The sequence below is a fragment of the Impatiens glandulifera genome, chromosome 4 (assembly GCF_907164915.1).
Source record: "Impatiens glandulifera chromosome 4, dImpGla2.1, whole genome shotgun sequence".
NCBI classification, from domain to species: Eukaryota; Viridiplantae; Streptophyta; class Magnoliopsida; order Ericales; family Balsaminaceae; genus Impatiens; species Impatiens glandulifera.
The window spans coordinates 54,270,157-54,290,655 of NC_061865.1; the positions used below are offsets into that span (position 1 = coordinate 54,270,157).

Sequence of the window (20,499 nt, forward strand, 5' to 3'; positions counted from 1 at the left end):
TTCTATTATTGAGATTCAAATCATGAAGTTTCAGCATTATATCTTCTTTATTTTACTGAATTACGTACCCTCCCATTATATCTTCTCATTCTTCAGCATCCTCTTCTTCATCCATTTCCTGTGTTTGTAAATTAATAATAATAATATCAATTTCTTTAACTTAATAATTATAAAGCTTAATTTGTAAGAAAGAAACCAACACAAAATAAAATAGAAATAGACAGGGAGAGAGCACCTTGATATGACGCAATGCAGTGTTAACGTCACCTTTCCAAGTATTCTTTACATTTACTTCTTCTTCTCTATAATAATCATAATAGAGATGATCCAGCATCGGAGAATCCAAATAGCCGGGAGAGAGTGCCTCTAGCTTGGGGCATTGATACACTTGTAGTTGTCTTAGTAATGGCAAGGACCAAGTATAAGAAACATCACTAAAGCTCCTCAAACCTGATAGATCCAAAAGTAACAATGTCTCAAGGAGTGGAATGGAAAAAAATGACTTCCTCCTCCTCCAGCCTTATCATCATCCTCTATTATTAATTTCTCCTCAATATTCTTCATCACCACTTCCATCATTGGACATTTACAGATACATAGCCACCGAAGGTGCTTGCCAACGACTCTGCCTATATTCTCCGAAAACAAATATCTCAATTTCCCACATCCACCAACTTCCAGGGATGTCAAGTTTTGAAATAAAAGCACTCCTAGTCCTGGCTGGTTCATTTTATACATATGTATTAAATTGTGTAGATCAGACATCGACAATATTCTTAATACAGGAAATATCTTCGGCGACGAATAAAAAGATTTTTATCGACGCATAAAACCGTCGCTAGTAATTTTCCGACTTGTATTTTGCGTCAATAGTTGATGTAACTTTTAGCGACGCTTAATTATGGTCGGTAAATTTAAATTAATTGTCGCAAATCTTTTTATTTTAGATTTTTATTTAATCAAATCCAAGAATTGATTCAGCAACTTTTTAAAGCTTCTAAAAGCATAATTTGTTTTTTACTTTCCAATAGGATGGTTTAGTCAAACCTAGAAAACAACCTTTTGTCTATTTCAAAAGATGAAAACTAATAAAAAAAACTCATAATCTAGTTAAATGAAATTGAATAATTTTGACAATTTCTCACAAACTCATATTCTATTTACATTTTCTTTAGATAAATATAAGCATATCACATTCCACATCCCAAATCAATAAACTCGTAATCTGATTAAGGAGCATACGAGGTTACTTTCTTTTTCAACGTCCCATTTGAATGTTTCATCTGCACTTACCTAACAATAAAACAAAAAATATGCAACTATTTTCCAATCAATTCCTATTATTTTACTCTAACAAGCTTCATCTAGGAAAATTAACCATTAAATTGTTAAGCTTTTGTGAACTTGGAAGAAACAAAAAACAGAGGATATCGACCTCTTCCATGGCGGATCCTTCTGACCTTCAAAGACGACTCACTCATCCTAAATCATTGCAATGTTAGTGAAGAGATAAAGATTGAAAGCCTCAAGTACAAATCCATAATAGTTAATATGGAATTATTTGACTTGATATTTCTCTTTAATTTGGCATGATGAAAATATGAATTGATATATTGTGTGTACTTCATTTGACTATCATTTTCCATAATAAAAACATCATATTTATGTTATATTTATGATTTGATTCTCTTACAAAAATATATCCATTTGTTAAATTGGTATTATGACAAGGTAATGTGTGTTTTGAAATTCAATCATATCAAAAACTTTAAAAATAAAAAAATATATATATATATATATATATATATATATATATATATATATATATATATATAAAACCAAATGACTTAATACTTGTTAGATATTTTGTCTTGAAATAAATTACAGAAATATATATAAAATAATGTTACAAATAAATTAAATTAATACAATATTACAAAGAACGAAATCACCAAATAAAATGTTGATTCGAGGCATGTCCTTAGCACATTTTCTTTAAAACAGTTTTACCGTCTCCCGTTTGTGTTAGAGCTTATCGCAGATGTCTGTCTCCCAGGGTACAACGGATCCTGTAGTGATTCTGCACTGAAATCACTACTCGTCGAACTTGATCAGTGTACCTGAACTATCACCGGTTTTTAACAGAAATATCGAGCAAAGAACTCGAAGAACAATCACAAAACAAAAAGAGGCTTTTGAAATTCTAGAGTGAGAAAATATAAGATGATTAAGTGTTTCAGATTAGAGATGAGGGGTTTTATATTGTTGAAAAGTTAAACTTTCATAAAAATAAAATCAACCATTAATCTTTGATCCAACGGCTCACCTTGATTGCCTTTTCCTTTGCATTTTCTCTACATTAAAAAATACACTTTACATGATTTTCTAAATTGCTAATAAATTGATAGCAATAATATCATGAAGATTACAATGAGAATTAACAAAATTAAATATATTTAATTTGATAATTGTTTTTCAAGCCATTAAATATTAATTACATAATTAACAAATTAATTATAATAATTTAATTATTTGGATCAAATTTCACTTTAATTCACGTTTGAATTTCATGTGAATTTCGTTTGAATTTCATTTGATTTTATTTACCCAAATTCTCATTTCCTTATTGGGATATATTAGACTTGAGAATATATTAGACTTGTCTCACATTTCTCTCCTTATTGGGATCATCATAAGATGTTTGCTTTATTTTAAAGCTTCCTTTTTTTTTAATATATATCTTAATTAGTCATTTGGACCACTTATGATAAGTGTGACATATATATATATATATATATATATATATATATATATATATATATATATATATATATATATATATATATATATATATATATATATATATATATATATATATATATATATTTAATTAATCATTTATGAAGAAAATAAAAGTGAAATACTAATTTAAAATAGGATGAAATTGTGGAGTACATATTTTTTTTCAAACACTTATAATTATCAATCAAGAACAAATATATCAACAAAAAAGAACAACATGAAAGCACAAATTAAGTCTGGTGCATAATTAATTTGAGAATAATGTTACTTTCATCTATTATGTCTATATATATTATATATATATGATTTATCTTTTATGGCTTCATCTCCTGCTTTTCCGTCTTGCCAATCTGCATGTAGTGCCTAGAAATAAGGTTAATGATCAGTAAAACACATAAATCAGAAACATATATATGTTAATTTCACATATACAAAAAGTGATTAATTAATTAATTAATTAGGTACCATGGAATGAACTAACACAGTAAGATGTAGACATAGTTTATCATTTGTAATCAATCATATGTCAAATGTAATGTAAGAAAGCATGTATTGTGGAAATAGAAGAGAAGAGAAGAGGAGAGGACGTACTTGCCCATTATTAATTAATTGCATTCTTTGTTTAAATGCATTATCCACCCATATTCTGATCATTTCATCGTCGTCTTCTTCATCGTCTTCTTCTTCGTCCATGTTCTCTAGATATTGTGCTTTTTTCTGTGTGTAAATAATAATAATGTAGTCAATTTAATTATAAAAGATTAACGAAGTCACAACCAGGACCTCGATGATCGAACAGTGAAGAATTATATTGGAAAGTGAATAGAAACTCTTGATAATGAAAACAAACTGGAATGAGAATATGTCTATTGAACTTGATAGAAAGAAGAACACGATTACAAAACTTAAATAAAGTAAGCATAACTAAGAGACATGAAGAGTCTCATTTACTAAAGATAAGATCAAGAGGCTTGGACAATCCAAGAGACTCTTGCATAACAAAAAGATTCATTAATTGTTATTATTATTATTACGTTAATTTCTAACACTCCCCCTTAAAGTGATGCCCGATGAACTAGTCCCAACTTAGATCGTAGATTTTCGAACGGACCTTTAGGAAGTGCTTTTGTGAAGATATCAGCAATATTGTCTTCACTCCTTACTGCAACCATCTCAATGATTCCCTCTAGTACTTTTTCACGAATAAAGTGATGCTCCAACTCAATGTGTTTTGTCCTCGCATGAAACACAGGATTTGAAGTCAATTTAATAGCACTCAAATTATCTCCATGTATAGGAACTGGCTGATCAAAATTGACATGAAAATCCTCCCAGAGTCTACGAAGCCATATGCACTCCTGTGCTGCGTGAGCTGATGCTTTGTATTCTGCTTCTGTTGTAGATAAGGATACCGATCCTTGTTTTCTGCTACTCCAAGATATGCTAGTGTTTCCACAAAGAAAAACAAACCCAGATGTGGACCTTCGATCGTCTCGATCTCCAGCAAAGTCAGCATCTGCATATCCTTGCAAGACGAATTTTACATCTTTTTCGTAGAGTAGACCAATATCTAGTGAGGTATTAATATACTTCAGAATTTTTTTCGCTTCTTCGAGGTGTGGTTTCCTTGGCTCCTGCATGTATCGACTCACCACTCCAACTGCATAAGCAATGTCAGGCCTTGTTATAGTCAGATAAATCAAACTTCCCACAAGAGCACGATAAGGACGAGGATCTGGTAGACATGTTCCTTCGTCTCGACTAAGTCTAGGATTTACGTCGAGAGGAGTATAGCTCTTTTTTCCATCAGTCATACCAAAATTTTCTACCAACTTCTTTGCGTAGTTGATCTGCGATACAAACAACCCTTTATCGAAATTTTCGATTTGCAGACCAAGGAAGGTTCCAAGTTCACCAAGCTTCTTCATCTCAAAACGAAGCGAGAGCTCATCTTGTAGACGAGCAACCTCATCATAGTTACTGCCCGTCAAGATTATGTCATCCACATAAAGAAGCACCACCACCATCTGTCCTTGACTCTTCTTTATAAACAGACTTGAGTCAGATTCTGAAGCCTTGTACCCACAAAATTGAAGATATTCTGCAATCTTTCCATACCAAGCACGCGGGGCTTGCTTTAATCCATATAGTGCCTTCTTAAGTCTACAGACCAATTGGGAACCATCAGTCTTCTCGAATCCAGGTGGTTGTTCCATATATATTGGACGATCAAGTTCTCCGTAGAGAAATGCATTCTTGACATCCAATTGCCACAACTTCCATCGAGAACTTGCTGCTAAGGCCAACACAGTGCGAATTGACGTCATCTTCGCAACTGGGCTGAATGTCTCCTCGTAATCTTCTCCATACTTCTGTGAGAATCCTCGAGCGACCAATCTAGCTTTGTATCGATCTATGTTTCCATCAGCCTTTCGCTTGATTCGATACACCCACTTACATGTGACTGTTTGAGTATCAGGAGGCTTCGGAACAACGTCCCATGTCTCATTCTTCTTGAGAGCATGCATTTCCTCCTCCATTGCTGTCACCCATTCCTTGACATTTTTTGCTTCATTATAAGAAGTGGGTTCTTCGTCGTCTATTGCGTTTGCCAAGAAACAAGAGAAGGTTGTTACAAAATTATCATCCCTAAATCGAAGGGGCCTTACAATGTTCCTTTTTGGTCGAGATTCCCCATTCTGTTGTTGACTTGATTCTTCCTGATGTGGACTTCCTGGTAATCTTTCACCTTTGGCTCCTTCATCGACTGAAGTATCTTGAGCTATGTCAGGGCTCCCCCTGTCACTATTATTACTACAGGAGCTTCCCGTAGACGTGGGAATGGGAAGATCAGTCTGAACAGTTTCTTCAACATCCTTCATATAGTACGAAGAAATTTCGTCGAAAACAACATCTCTCGACACAGTGCATTTGTGAGTTGACGGATCCATACACCGCCACCCTTTCCTTCTCTGGTCATAGCCGACAAACACGCATTTGACTGCCTTCGCATCCAATTTGCTCCTTCTCGAGTCTGGAATATGGACATAACAAGTAGATCCAAAAACTCGAAAATGTTTAACATTTGGCTTAAAACCAAAAAGCATCTCGAATGGAGATTTGAACTCATTTGGGCTAAGCGGAACTCGATTGATGACATGAGCAGCACAACTCATGCCTTCTGCCCATAACTGTCTTGGTATATTCTTCATATGCAGCCAAGACTTACAAGTCTCTGTAAGGTGTCGAATCTTCCTTTCGGCTATCCCATTCTGTTGCGGGGTCTCAGGGCAGGAGAGTTCTCTTTTTATGCCATTTTGCCTACAAAACAGTTCAAACTCTTTTGAGCAAAATTCCCCACCATTGTCTGTCCGCAATACTCGAATTTTCCTTTCTTGTTCTCCTTCTACCGTCTCCTTGAACTCGAGAAATTTAGAGAACACTTCAGACTTCTCTTTCACAAAGTACACCCAAGTGAACCTGGAGAAATCATCCACAAACAACAGCATATATTTACTTCCCGAGTATGAGGCAGTTCGAGTTGGTCCCATCAAGTCACTATGAACTCAATCCAAAGGACCCTTACTTCTCGATACAGAGTTGTCGAAAGGAAGTCGATGAGCCTTCCCATATTGACATCCTTCACACACACTGCCCTCCTCAATTCTCAGATCTTCAGGTAGACTTTCGACAAGTTTCTTTCGAGACATAACACTGAGCTTAGTCATATTGACATGCCCAAGTCTTGCATGCCATAGAAAAGAGGTGCTTTTGTCATTCACCCTTTCTATGTACGAATTTGAAGCTGAAAGGACAAAAAGATCATTTACCCGAGTTCCAGTGTGGACCACATCCGCCTTGATTTCTTTCACGTTCCTTAAGAACTTCACATCATTTGGACCAAACAACACCAAATTTCCAGCGTCTACAACATTTGCAACCGAGAAGAGATTCTTCTGAATTCCTGGAACGTGGTAGACATTCTTCAGAGTAATAGATTCTCCTTTATCGCTTTCAATGACAACTGATCCTTCCTTTTTAACTTCGTGAACCGAGTTATCAGCCGTGACAATGCCAGCGCTCCCATTATGAACTCGACTCGACGAGAACACAGAACCATCTCCAGTAACATGATGTCCGCACCCTGAATCGACGATCCACCTTTGATCGATCTCCTGTTTACCATGAGAAGCCTCTGTTTTCTTTTCCTTCGAAGTCGTCACATCGACATGAAAAGCCTTGTCCCAGTCCTCCTCAACACGCTGGTTAGACTTTTCTCCGAAATTTGAACCAACAAAATTTCCATTCAAATTTACTCGACAGTCTCTTTTGAAGTGTCCAGTCTTGCCACACCTGAAACACTTAAGGGACTTCTTAGGAGTATTTGAAGAATCTTGACCTGTTTCTTCCTTCTTCGACTTTCCCTTTTTCCAGCTCGATTTCTTCACGAACAACGCACTGTTCGACTCCTCCTTTATACTCGTTCCAGCCATTTGTGCGGCCAACGACTCTTGAGATGACAAGAGATTTTCAAACTCCTCGAGTGAAGGTTGTTGAGCCCAACCTTGAATCGATGTGATGAATGGTGTATATTCAGGTCGAAGTCCTCGAACAATATGCCTCTTTGTTCGAGCCTCTGAGATTTTCTCATCTGGGTTCAATAAAGAAATTTCTAAGCAAATATTCTTTACCTTAAGAAAGAACTCCGAGACAGATCCGATTTGCTTTGCGGCTGCCAACTCGTTTTCAAGCATCTGGAGACGAGCCTCGTTCTTCTTATTGAAAAGACGATCAAGCGTTTCCCAGATCTCACGAGCAGATCCACAACCGATGATGTGCTCAAACAGATTATGGGAGATTGACCTCTTCAACACAAATTCTGCCTTCGCGTTGAGTCTCTTCCGCTTCTTCGATGCTTCCGCATTTTCAGCAACATCCTCAAGAGCTACATCATCATCGTCTACGACGATGTCCCACAAATCTTCCCCAACCAGGTACGATTCCATACAAGTTTTCCATATCCGGTAGTTTGACTGGTTTAACAACTCCAAACCGAGTCCAGCTACACGACCACCACTTTCCATATCGAATAACAACGATATCTTCTTCAACAATATTACCAAAGCTCTGATACCATGTAACGAAGTCACAACCAGGACCTCGATGATCGAACAGTGAAGAATTATATTGGAAAGTGAATAGAAACTCTTGATAATGAAAACAAACTGGAATGAGAATATGTCTATTGAACTTGATAGAAAGAAGAACACGATTACAAAACTTAAATAAAGTAAGCATAACTAAGAGACATGAAGAGTCTCATTTACTAAAGATAAGATCAAGAGGCTTGGACAATCCAAGAGACTCTTGCATAACAAAAAGATTCATTAATTGTTATTATTATTATTACTTTAATTTCTAACAGATAGATAGATAAATAAATGAGAGATTGAGAGAGTGAGAGAATACCTTGATAAATAAATGACGCAATGCAGTGTTAACGTCACCTTTCCAAGTATTCTTTACATTTACTCTTTCTCTATCATTATCATAATAGAGATGGTCCAGCCTTGGAGAATCCAAGTAGCCGGAAGAGAGTGCCTCTAGCTTGGGGCATTCTTGCACTATTAATTCCTCTAGTGATGGCAAGGCCCAAGTATAAGCAACATCACTAAAGCTCCTCAAACCTGATAGATTCCCAAGTCTCAATTTCTTAAGGAGTGGAAAGAAATGACGACTATTTCCGTCGACAGAATTATTACTTCCTCCAGCTTTATCATCATCACCCTCTATTAGGGTGTGTTTGATAGCCCTGGAATTGGCATTGGAATTGGAATTGGAGGGTCCAATTCCAATTCTTATGTTTGTTAGACACTTTAATATTAAGAATTGGAATTGGAATTAGAATTCCAATGGAATTCAATATAGTGTAATTTGATAGTTCTCAATTCCTATCTTTTTAGGTCGGAATTGTAATTCCAAATTAACACGTTTTTCACACATTAAACACGTTTTACACGTTTTTTACACGTTTAACATATTTTCATATTTTGGCACGTTTAACACATTTTTGGCACGTTTAATACGTTTTTGGCACGTTTAACACGTTTTTGGCACGTTTAACACGTTTTTGACACATTTAACACGTTTTTCACGTTCTTGACACGTTTAACATGTTTTTGACATGTTTAACATGATTTTCACGTTTTTAACACGTTTAACACGTTTTTGGAACGTTTAACACGTTTTTGTCACGTTTTGACACATTTAACACGTTTTTCACGTCCTTGACATGATTAACACGTTTTTTGACACATTTAACACGTTTTTTACGTCTTTGACACGTTTAACACGTTTTTGACACGTTTAACATGATTTTCACGTTTTTAACACGTTTAATACTTTTTAACACGTTTGACACGTTTTTTATGTTTTGGCACATTTTGCACGTTTTGGCACGTTTAACAAGTTTTTCACATTTTTAACACGTTTTCACGTTTTTGACACATGTAACACGTTTTTTTACGTTTTTGACATGTTTAACGCGTTTTCACGTTTTTGACATATTTAACACGTTTTTGACACGTTTACCACATTTTTGACACGTTTTACACGTTTTTCACGTTTTGGCACGTTTAACAAGTTTTTCACATATTTAACATGTTTTTGACACGTTTAACATGTTTCACGTTTTTGACACATTTGACACATTTTTTTACGTTTTTGATACGTTTACCACATTTTTGACACGTTTAACACGTTTTGACACGTTTAACAAGTTTTTCACATGCTTAACACGTTTTTGACACGTTTAACACGTTTTCACGTTTTTGACACATTTAACACATTTTTTTACGTTTTTGACACGTTTAACATGTTTTTACGTTTTTAACACATTTAACACTTTTTTTACGTTTTTGACACGTTTACCACATTTTTGACACGTTTTTCACGTTTTGGCATGTTTAACACATTTTTCACATGTTTGGAACGTTTAACACGTTTTTGACACGTTTTCATGTTTTTTAACACGTTTAAAACGTTTTTAACACGTTGACACATTTCACATGTTTTTTACATTTTTGACACGTTTGACACATTTTTAACACGTTTAACACGTTTAACACGTGAAAAACGTGAAAAACGTGAAAAACGTGTTAAAATGTGTGAAAAACGTGAAAACGTGAAAAAAGTGTGAAAACGTGAAAAAAGTGTGAAAACGTGTGAAAACGTGAAAATGTGAAAAAAAGTGTGAAAAACGTGTGAAAATGTGTGAAAACCGTGTGAAAAACGTGTGAAAATTGTGTTAAAACGTGTTAAAACGTGTGAAAAACGTGAAGAAAGTGAAAAACGTGAAAAACGTGTTAAAACGTGAAAACGTGAAAAACATGTGAATAAGGTGTGAAAAACGTGAAAAACATGTGAAAAACGTGAAAAACGTGAAAAACGTGTTGTAATGTGTGAAAAACGTGAAAACGTATTAAAACATGTAAAAAACGTGAAAACGTGTGAAAATGTGAAAAACGTGTGAAAAACGTGAAAAATATGTGAAAAACGTGAAAACGTGAAAAACGTGTTAAAACATGTGAAAAACGTGAAAACGTGAAAAACGCGTGAAAAATGTATGAAAAACGTGAAAAACGTGTGACAAACGTGTGAAAAACGTGTAAAAACGTGTAAAAAAACGTGAAAACGTTTGAAAACGTGAAAAACGTGTTAAAACGTGAAAAACGTGTAAAACGTGAAAAACGTGTTAAAACGTGTGAAAAACGTGAAAACGTAAAAACGTGTGAAAATGTGTGAAAAACGTGAAAAACGTGTAAAAAACGTGTTGTAATGTGTGAAAAACGTGAAAACGTATTAAAACGTGAAAAAAAACGTGAAAACGTGTAAAAAACGTGTGAAAACGTGAAAAACGTGAAAATATGTGAAAACGTGAAAAACGTTGAAAAACGTGAAAAACGTGTGAAAAACGTGTTAAAACGTGTGAAAAACGTGAAAATTTTGTAAAAAATCTGAAAAACGTGTGAAAAACGTGAAAAACGTGTGAAAATGTGAAAAAATGTCAAAAACGTATTAAACGTGCCAAAACGTCAAAACATATTTTAAAAGTTAACATTTTGAACCGATATTTTATTTTACAAACATTGGAATTAGAATTGAATTACAATTCTATCATTTTCCCAAACATAGGAATTGGAATTGAATTACAATTCTATCATTTTTCCAAACATAGGAATTGAATTGTAATTCAATGCCAATTCTCATGGAATTGGAATTGGAATTCCAATTCCAATTCCAATTCCCCATCATCAAACACACCCTTAGAGATTTCATCATCACTTCCATCATTCCACAATTAGAGATTTCTAGCCATTCAAGGTTCTTGGCAGCAACTTTACCTATATTCTCCGAAAACAAATATCTCAATTTCCCACATCCATTAACTTCCATCCATGTCAAGTTTTGAAATAAAAGCACTCCTAGTCCTGGCTGCTCGTTGATTTCATACACATGTATTAAATTGTTTAGACGAATAATCTTCAGTTGTCCTAATACAGGAAATATCTTATGATGATGATGTCCTCCTCCTTGTCTCCCTCCCTCTTTCCATCCTACTATATAATTTATCTTTGCCAATTCCTCTATTATCAACTCTTCTAAGCAAAGAAACGAGACCTGCATGCATACAAAATCAAAATCAAACACATCCATTTACATTTACTAATTTAATATATATATAATTAGTCAATAAATCTTATATATTCTTATAAAATAAATATCACTCATACTCTATTTCTTCTTCAATATCATGATTATGTATTAGTTTTAACCTAGGAATCAAAATTAAGAACAAATGATAAGTACACTTAAAACAAAAGTTACCTAATCAAAGTAATCATAGTCATAATGAAATAAAGCATATTACTTTTTACATTTATTAATACTTAGTTTTCCTTATCTATGTATCATATCCTATATATATTATTAGTTATTCGCACATTTTTTTTATTAGTAATTACTTATACTACACTTATAAATATAAGAACAAAATTTCACTTACTATGTATTACCTGATATTCATCGTCATAAAACAGTGCACTTTGCGACTTTTTCTCCTCGTCACCTAAATTGTTTAGGTCGATGAAAAAACTCGTCAGTTCGTCTAAGGATTTTAGGTCCAATGTCAACAAATTACAGAATTCAATTGATTTTCTCCGTTGTTTTTCTGCACCCGTTGTTACTCCCATAACTCCTTTTAACATTTTACAATTTTTAATGGTTAAGAATCTAAGATGAGAAATCACCCCGCTATCAGAGAAGACATATTGTAAGTTGTCACAATTATTAATTTCCAACTTTTGTAGTGATGGTGGCAAGATGTTGCACAAAGTTTCAATACTTGGAATAGATTCCATACTCAACTCTTCCAAGCAAGGTATTTCCAACTGCAAAACAATAATAAATATAATTATTTAATACAAACAATGATAGAACATGTAATTGTTTTCTTGATTTTTATAACTAAAAGTTATGTACTTAGTAATCATGAAATTTATATGTGCTCGTACCTTGGTTGGAAAGATAAAATTCTTCAATCCTTTTAGCTCCATTGTTTTTAGTTTATGAAAATGAATCACATTGATTCCTTTGCAAAAACATTCCAGACTGTACAAGTCACAAAGTTTAAGAGTTTCCAAAGCATTAAACTCAATTTTATTGAGTTGTTCTGTCTTATCGCAAAAACTAACAACTTCTTCGGTCATCACACATTGTTGGAGAACAAGAACTTTAAGATTTGTGAGATTTCTTGATATTGATGTAGAACAAAAGTGTCTCATTTGATTGCATCCATGTATTTGTATACTCCTAAAATTAGGTCCAGTTTTACCCTCTTCTTTATCAGAAATATGTGATATTCTTGATGGTGAGGGTGGAAAAAGAGATCCACAACGTTTAAGCACAATATCCTTCAATGATAGCAAGTTTTTTAAATGCATCTTCTCCCACATGCTAGGATAATCGCACAAATATAAATTAGTGATGCTTTTTTCTATTAAGACCCCAAGTTCATATAAGATACTTGTATGGTTTCTCGCATTATCAATCCACAGTTGTCTTTCTCCACTTACAAATTTAATATATTGTCTTCCTCTTCTTCCTATTCTTATCTTGAATTGTTCTAATAATGTTAAAGAAGAGAATAGTCTAACACCTCTGGGAACTTTTTCAATGTTAGGTACCTCCAATTCCAATTTCCACAATTTATGTAAGTAATTTAACTCTTCAAGTCCTGCTGCATTATTGTTTCGATCTTCTTTTTGTAGCCTCCAATCTTGAAAACTTTCCCACATGTACAATTCTTGTAGATTAGTAAGCTTTGAAAGAACACCGTTAATTATGAAACATTTACACCTAGTCAAATCCAACAATCTTAAATTTGTTAACTCACTTATTTCGTTGGACAAATTTATGGTTGAATCTCGAAGGCTAAGGACTTCCAAGCAACTAAGATGTCGAATAAAAGATACATTGGTTGTTATATTCAATCTCAATCCCACTAGGGATAACATCTTCAACTTGGCTAAAGAAGAAAATAATGGAAACTCACTAATCTGGCTGAAAGTGCCGATTATATCGAGAACTTTGAGATTATCCGCCCCTTGAAATAAATTTTCTGACATTTTAATTTTTGATCCGTGAAAACGTGAACCATCCAACCGTAGTAGTTCCAATTTTGAGTATCGTAATTCCATTCTATCAGGAATTTTTATATTTCTCTCCTGCAATAATATAGAAATGATCTTAATGTGTGGGCCAAAGACAATCTCTTGTTCATGCACACCATGGCACTCTAGAAAACTAAAACCGTTATGTTCTTGTTTTGCAATTGAAATTCCCACATCTCTCACCACATCATGCATCTTCACTACACGTCCTTTGTCATCGCCATCACCATCGCCATCTTCAACCTTTATCAGCAAATTTTTCATTATTAAGTTATCAACAACAGTGTGCACATCATAACTTAGTTCTTTTGGGACACTCTTATCTTTGAAGAGATTCAAACCCATTGCATAACGGTACATAATCTCAACAGGAATATATGCGTCTTCTTGGAATAAGCAGCAGAGTAAGAACAAGAACCTTTCATTGTGTCCTAAGAAGTCGTAACTTGTCTTCAAAATCTCATGTATCACTTGGTCATGTTCATGGTGTTTATTCAACCGGTTTAGCATATTATCCCATTGATGTGTGCCTTTTTTGATGAGAGCGCCTCCTGCTACAATAAGCGCGAGAGGAAGTCCTTTACATTCATCAACAATTTCTCTTGCTATTTCATTCTTTCGATAGAAATCACTATCAGCATCCTGCAGATCAACTTTTCTTTTAAACAAATTGAAGGCTTCTTCAGGCGACAATACTTCAAGAGAGAATTCGTGTTTGGTGATGTTTCGTTCACCTAACCATAAACCTTGGGTTCTAGAGGTGTAAATAATTTTACAGTAACTCCCAACAACATTTGATTTTGTTAATGGAAAACCTTTTGCATTTAAATCAAACTCTTCCCAAACATCATCCAACAAGACAACAACTTTCTTGTTACTAAAAGCATTTCGTAAACGTTCTGCTCTTATAATCTCACCATCTACGTTCTTAAGCGAAGACCCTAACATCTCCGCGACTTCTTCTTGGATAGCATTGAAATTGGGACTACTCGAGACAATTGACATAACTTGAATGTTAAATAAATTCTTATAGGAGTCTTTTACCTTTTGGAGGATTTGCTTTGACAATGTGGTCTTTCCAATGCCTCCCATCCCGCATATCCCTATTAACATTGTTTTTTCGTCCTGTAACTTCTCAATGACGTCTTCCATAATCTGACTTCGAGTATCGAAATCACGAGCATCTCCATTGTAATCGCGCATATTTATGGACGGCATGGGTAAGACATGACCCGTGAGTGGCAACTCACCACCAGATTGAATAAGTTCAACGAGAACCAAAGATGATTTCTTCCCCTTCCTGCCCAAAGTAAAACGCAAAATTAGATTAGGACACCATCGGATGGAGAAACACCCTTTTTTAAGCTGGGCCTTATCATTGATAACACTCTCTGCTTGTACAATTTTTCCATCTGCCTTCTGAATCCACAACTGGGCGCGATCACCCAGAGTTTTCCCCATCCTCTTTTCTGCATCTTCCATTCTTTGTATATCGTTTCTGGTTGCTTTTAGTTCGTCTAGTCGATTTTCGAGCTCTTGAATGTTATTGTTGAAGCAAAAGAAATAGCCAAGTTCGCGTTGTATTGGCTCAAACATCCAATCTGCCATCTTTCCTGCTATACTAAGACAAACTTTTTCCATTCGATCCACAATTGTTTTCCTCTTTCTCAATGTCTTGTTCTCTCTCAATTTCTTATGATTAGAGAAGAAGGAAGAGAAATGATATCAAAATTGACATTAAACCATATTTGGGAATACATGAAAAGTCTTTGGCAAAGTCAGCAAACATATTATTATATTATGAGTAGTTTTTTCTTTTGATTTAATATGGATGTGTGCTTGTCATTATAATTAATGAATGGTTCACCCTATTTTCTTTATTTAAGACTTTGTTGCCACTATGTATACACAATTAATAATATATTTAAGTAATCTTTTGATATCTACCTATTTTAATTTATTAAAATGTGTGTTACAAAAAAAATTGAAAATTTTGTAATGAGAGATTTAGAATTATTTTTCACAAATTTTTTAAAATGATCTAAGTTTCTTTACGGTTTATCAATTTGGATATATTTGTGTTTTAAACCAAGTATTTTTTTCATATATATACGTTTTAAACTGCGGAATGCAGTTTGGATTTATTAAAAAAAAAAAGTTGTAATGTTTGGGAATAGTTATAAAATTTGAAAAGTAAAACAATGTTTTTATATAAATATCCTAATTAGTTAAGAAAAGCTAAATAATATATTAGAGTAAGAAGACAAACATTTTGTTGATTTAGAAAAAAAATATCAAATGACAATATTTTGATAATTCGAATCCAATATGGCACAATTCAATATTCGAACACTATTTTTAAATACCACCTTTTAAAGTCTCATCTAATAATTGAGCCTTAAATCTTATATTATTTGTGGATCAAAAGATTAAAATATTATATTATGTGGCGTGCTTTGATGAATTCTGCAAATATGTTATAGTATGTGTGGTTGAAGGGATAAAAACATTATATTATGTATGGCTAAAGAGATGAAATATTATAATATGCGTGGTTGCTTTCGTGAAGTATTCAAACATATTATCTTATGTATGGTTGAAGAGAGAAAAATATTATATTATTTGGAGTTGCTTCGGTTAAAATATTATATTATGTGTTGTTGCATTCAGAAAGTCTACAAACATATTATATTATGCGTGGTGGAAGAGAAAAAATTATTATATTAGTTGAAAAATGATCTAATTCAAATAAAAAGAATATATAAAGATAAAGGGTAGAGAATAATAAAAAAACACGAGATATAATGAGATTCGACCAACAATGCTTATTTCATCGGGGAGTTGTCAATTCTATTGATTTTCCATGGATAATGGTCTAAATACTCTAGATTACAATGTCTTTATTTATAAGAGTACATCAAAAGCCGAAAAGACTAAACTAATACTCTTAGACCCAATAAAGACTTAAAACTCATTACAATATATAAACTCTAATAAAATATGAGCCCAAAACCCAACAATCTCTACCTTGGGTGAATACCGCGTTTATTGAGATGTGATAAATAAATTACAAATTCAACAATTTTCACATTGACGAATTTCACGTCCCTTAACAATCTCCAACATCACGTATATCACTTCATCAAAAAGTTATAAGTCACACATCAATCTTCACTGCTCGAGCCATTCACGAGATAAATCAATATACATCAACTTCTTCTCAAAAGCCCTTAAAAGATAAAATCATAGAGTTTATAACACCAAGTAAATTTGGGTAACCACGCAATTTCAACGACGAACGACATTCAACAACTCTTCCCAATATTTGTTCATACCCGTCGACATATGAGGAAACTAGAATTAACAATTTTTTATTATGTCAAAATAATCTTTACATTTGTTTGCCACAAACCGAGTGTCTTACTTTTCAAGTTCAACAATCGACTGAAACCAAAATACCAATTAGACCCAAAACGACCTTTAATCGTCTACTTTTTCAAAATCAGATATCTATCAAAAACTAAGAACACTCAAAACGAACTTTCATTATCTACTTTCTCAAAATAAGATAATGATCGAAAACCGAGAAGACTCAAGACGAACCTTTATCGTCTATTTCATAACAAATAAAGTAGGTTATCACGATATCTTTTTTTTAAGCTCAAGATCTGACAAAACATTTGTCACTCATCTTGCTTTGAACATTTCACACTCAACCAACTTGAACCTCATACTTCTCCTTGAATAAATTATCTTGAAATCTATTAGTTTTTTGAATCCAAAAATGACTAGCAATTCAAGAGTATCATTTCGAGATCCACTATCTTTCTTCAATTGTCTCCACCAATGCTTCAAATGATCATTTATAGTTTCTCCGAAAGAAATCGCGAATATCTTTCCATTTGAATTGATCGAACCTCTCATCCAGTCCCCTTTTCATTACTAGGAATCTCAATCAAGGTCTCAATCATCTCATGATCCACAATGCATAGACAATTAAGATAGAACAAAAGAAGTAACAAAATTATCACCTTTAATTAACTGAGTCTCCCATTTAATCCCTTTTTCATGACTATGAATCTCACTCAAGGTTTTATTTATATTCTCACATTAGAAATAATGCAATGATTTCTTCTTGGTTCGGTTGAGAGTTGCTCTCAAGATCTATCCACCTCAACTTATAAGTATCTTTCACTAGTCTACATCTTCGGTCTTTCATTCATATTGTATATTAACTAGAATTGTGTCAATCCTTAATCACCCTCCAACTCAATGCAATCTTGAAATTTGGCTCGAAGGATTGCTCAATCAACATGTCGACAATGTTATCATCGGTAAACACCTTTTTGATAACAACTTTCCATACTCGATCATGTTTTTTTCAAGTGTAAAATATATAATCTCACCACAGTCTTCATCTTGATTAGTTATTCTAATATGTCTCTTTAAAAAGATAAAATATCATAACCAAAAATATACAAACTTTTTGGTCTCAAACAAGTCAAATAAAACTCAAACTAGGAAGAAATTTTAAGCCACAAAAAAATAAAGTTTTAGACGTCCAAACCTTGATCCGATAGTTAAAAATGTAGAGGAACGAGTTACCAACCTCTCGAAAAAATCTCAGTTTAATCAGACTCCGTTTGAATCTCCGATCGTCAATTTGATGAACCATGCGCGACTATAGGCAAAAATCTGCTGCTATATTATCTCTCTACCTCTATTTTATTTTGACTTTTTCAGTAACCTTTTCCAAATAAAAATTCTCCAAACTCATTTTAGCCGTGAATTTCTTCAAGTCATATGCCAAGACAACAATCGGCTATAAAACCTCCAACTAATTTTCTATAAGCATGAAGATGTATCGTTTGTTCTCCACATTATTCTAGCCAAATTTTCAATCTTCCCATTGACGAATATCAAATCTCTTAGAAGATAAATCACAAATCTCCATCTTTGAGAAATTCAAGTCAAACAAGCCTTAATACAAAATCCAAGATCAAAACAAACAAAGCTTTAAGAAAATCAAACAAGGCTCTACTTGTGAAAATTGGAATCAAATAGGCCTTAAACCTATTTTTTGAAATCAAACAAGACTTAAATAAAAAGTCTTAATTGAAAATTCTTAGTTGTTAACCGTTTCAAAGATTATTGGCTCATTCTCTCTATATACTATATAATATTATATCATAATAATATATATATATATATTCCTTTTTTATATTTTAATACACCATATATTCCAAATTAAAATAAGTCAAAACTCAAAAGAATATACCTCATCTTCTTCATTTTGGTGTCGCTGCCTACACGACGATTTTTCGTCACCTGCACCCATTGACACCTTCGAGAAGAACACAAATTTCTTCTCTCTCCTTCTCAAGACATCGTTACCCAAAATTAAGAATTATTTTAACGATAGTTGACATCTCCTTAACAACTGAAGATTTTGACTTAAATCTTCACAGCGGCTAATTCTTCTACAACTAATGTCGTTTTCTCAAACAGCCAACAATCTTCAACAAAAGCACAAATTTGCAACAACTTTTTCAATAGATTAGGTTAAATATATTTCAAAACATGATTTGATACCACTTTTTGAGAAAGGATCTAATTTAAACACACGATAAAAGAAGATATAAAGATAAAGTGGTAAAAATAATAAACAACACAAGATATAATGAGGTTCGGCCAATAATGATTTTCCATAGAATAATGGTCCAAGTAACCTTAGGTTACAATGTCTCTATATATAGGAGTACATCAAAATCTAAAAAGACTAAACCAATACTCATAAGCCCAATAAAAGCTTAAAGCCCATTACAATATATAAACTATGTTGGCTCTGACTATCAGATCTTCTAAGAACAAATATGAAGAAATGAAACTCTGGAAAATAGATAAGGACAATAATATTTGTTAAAGAGGAAAAGTATTAATAGTCTTAAGTGTTGTGTATCAACATTTACAAATAACCCTTATAAATGAGTAATTAGCCTAGAAACCCTAAATTACTTATACATAGAGGTCTAAGCTCACTAATAATTAAATAAGCCTTGATTGCATAAAAAACAATTAAGACCAACAACTCTCAATTTACTGACAATCAGTGCTTAAACTCACAATCTCCCCCATAAGCTTGATTTGGTTCAAGATTCTTCACGCCGAGCAACTCTCGCATCTCCGCGAATTTGACTCTTAATAGTGTCTTGGTAAGAATGTCTGCACGTTACTCTCTAGTGCTTATGAACTTTATAATAACTTGTCGATTCTCGACACATTCACGGATGAAGTGGAACTGAGTGTCGATGTGTTTGTTGCATCCATTAAACACCGGATTCTTCATTAATACTATTGTGGACTTGTTGTCGACATGAAGGGTTACCGGCCTCGGCTCGCATCTGAGTACCTCACTCAAGAAGTTTCTCAACTAAAGTCCTTGACACGATACTATAGTAGCTGCCATAAACTCCACCTCACATGAAGATAAAATAATAGTTTTTTCTTTTGAGATTGCCAAGTGATCAAACTCCCGTTGAGATAAAACACCATCCCTATAGTGTTTTTTCAATCGTATGTGTCATTGGCTAGGTCGTTGTTAGTAAAACCAACAAGTTCTTCAACTTCTCGTCCTCTTCTTAATTGAATCCTATAGCTCTTCATTCCATTCACCTAATGAAGAATGTGTTTGATTGTTTGTTGGTGTAGAGTGGTAGGTTGCTCCATGTATCGACTCACTATGCCAATTGCATAAGATGTATCGGGTCGAGTGTGCGTTAAGTACTTGAGACAACCGATGATATGCCTATACTCCTTCAGATACACTAAGTTTCCTTCCACATCCTTTCTGAGCTGCAACTTTGCTTCCATCGGATACTTGCTCGAGTTGCAACCCTCCATTGTAAACTGTTTTAACACCTTCTTCGCATAAGCTTCATACTTCACCTCAATGTTATCTTTCTTCTAG

General features: G+C 33.7%; 1 protein-coding gene across 1 annotated transcript; it reads right to left on the minus strand.

The window, feature by feature from the left end:
• Window positions 1-6,368: 6,368 nt before the first annotated feature.
• On the minus strand, window positions 6,369-15,179 carry LOC124935408 (disease resistance protein At4g27190-like). The gene is made up of 6 exons (XM_047475843.1): window positions 12,375-15,179; window positions 11,877-12,251; window positions 11,123-11,481; window positions 8,310-8,614; window positions 7,494-7,747; window positions 6,369-7,226 (listed from the first exon to the last, which is right to left on the minus strand). Exons 1-6 carry the CDS (start codon window positions 15,171-15,173, stop codon window positions 6,369-6,371), a joined length of 4,950 nt encoding a protein of 1,649 aa, XP_047331799.1. The 5' UTR covers window positions 15,174-15,179.
• Window positions 15,180-20,499: the final 5,320 nt, after the last annotated feature.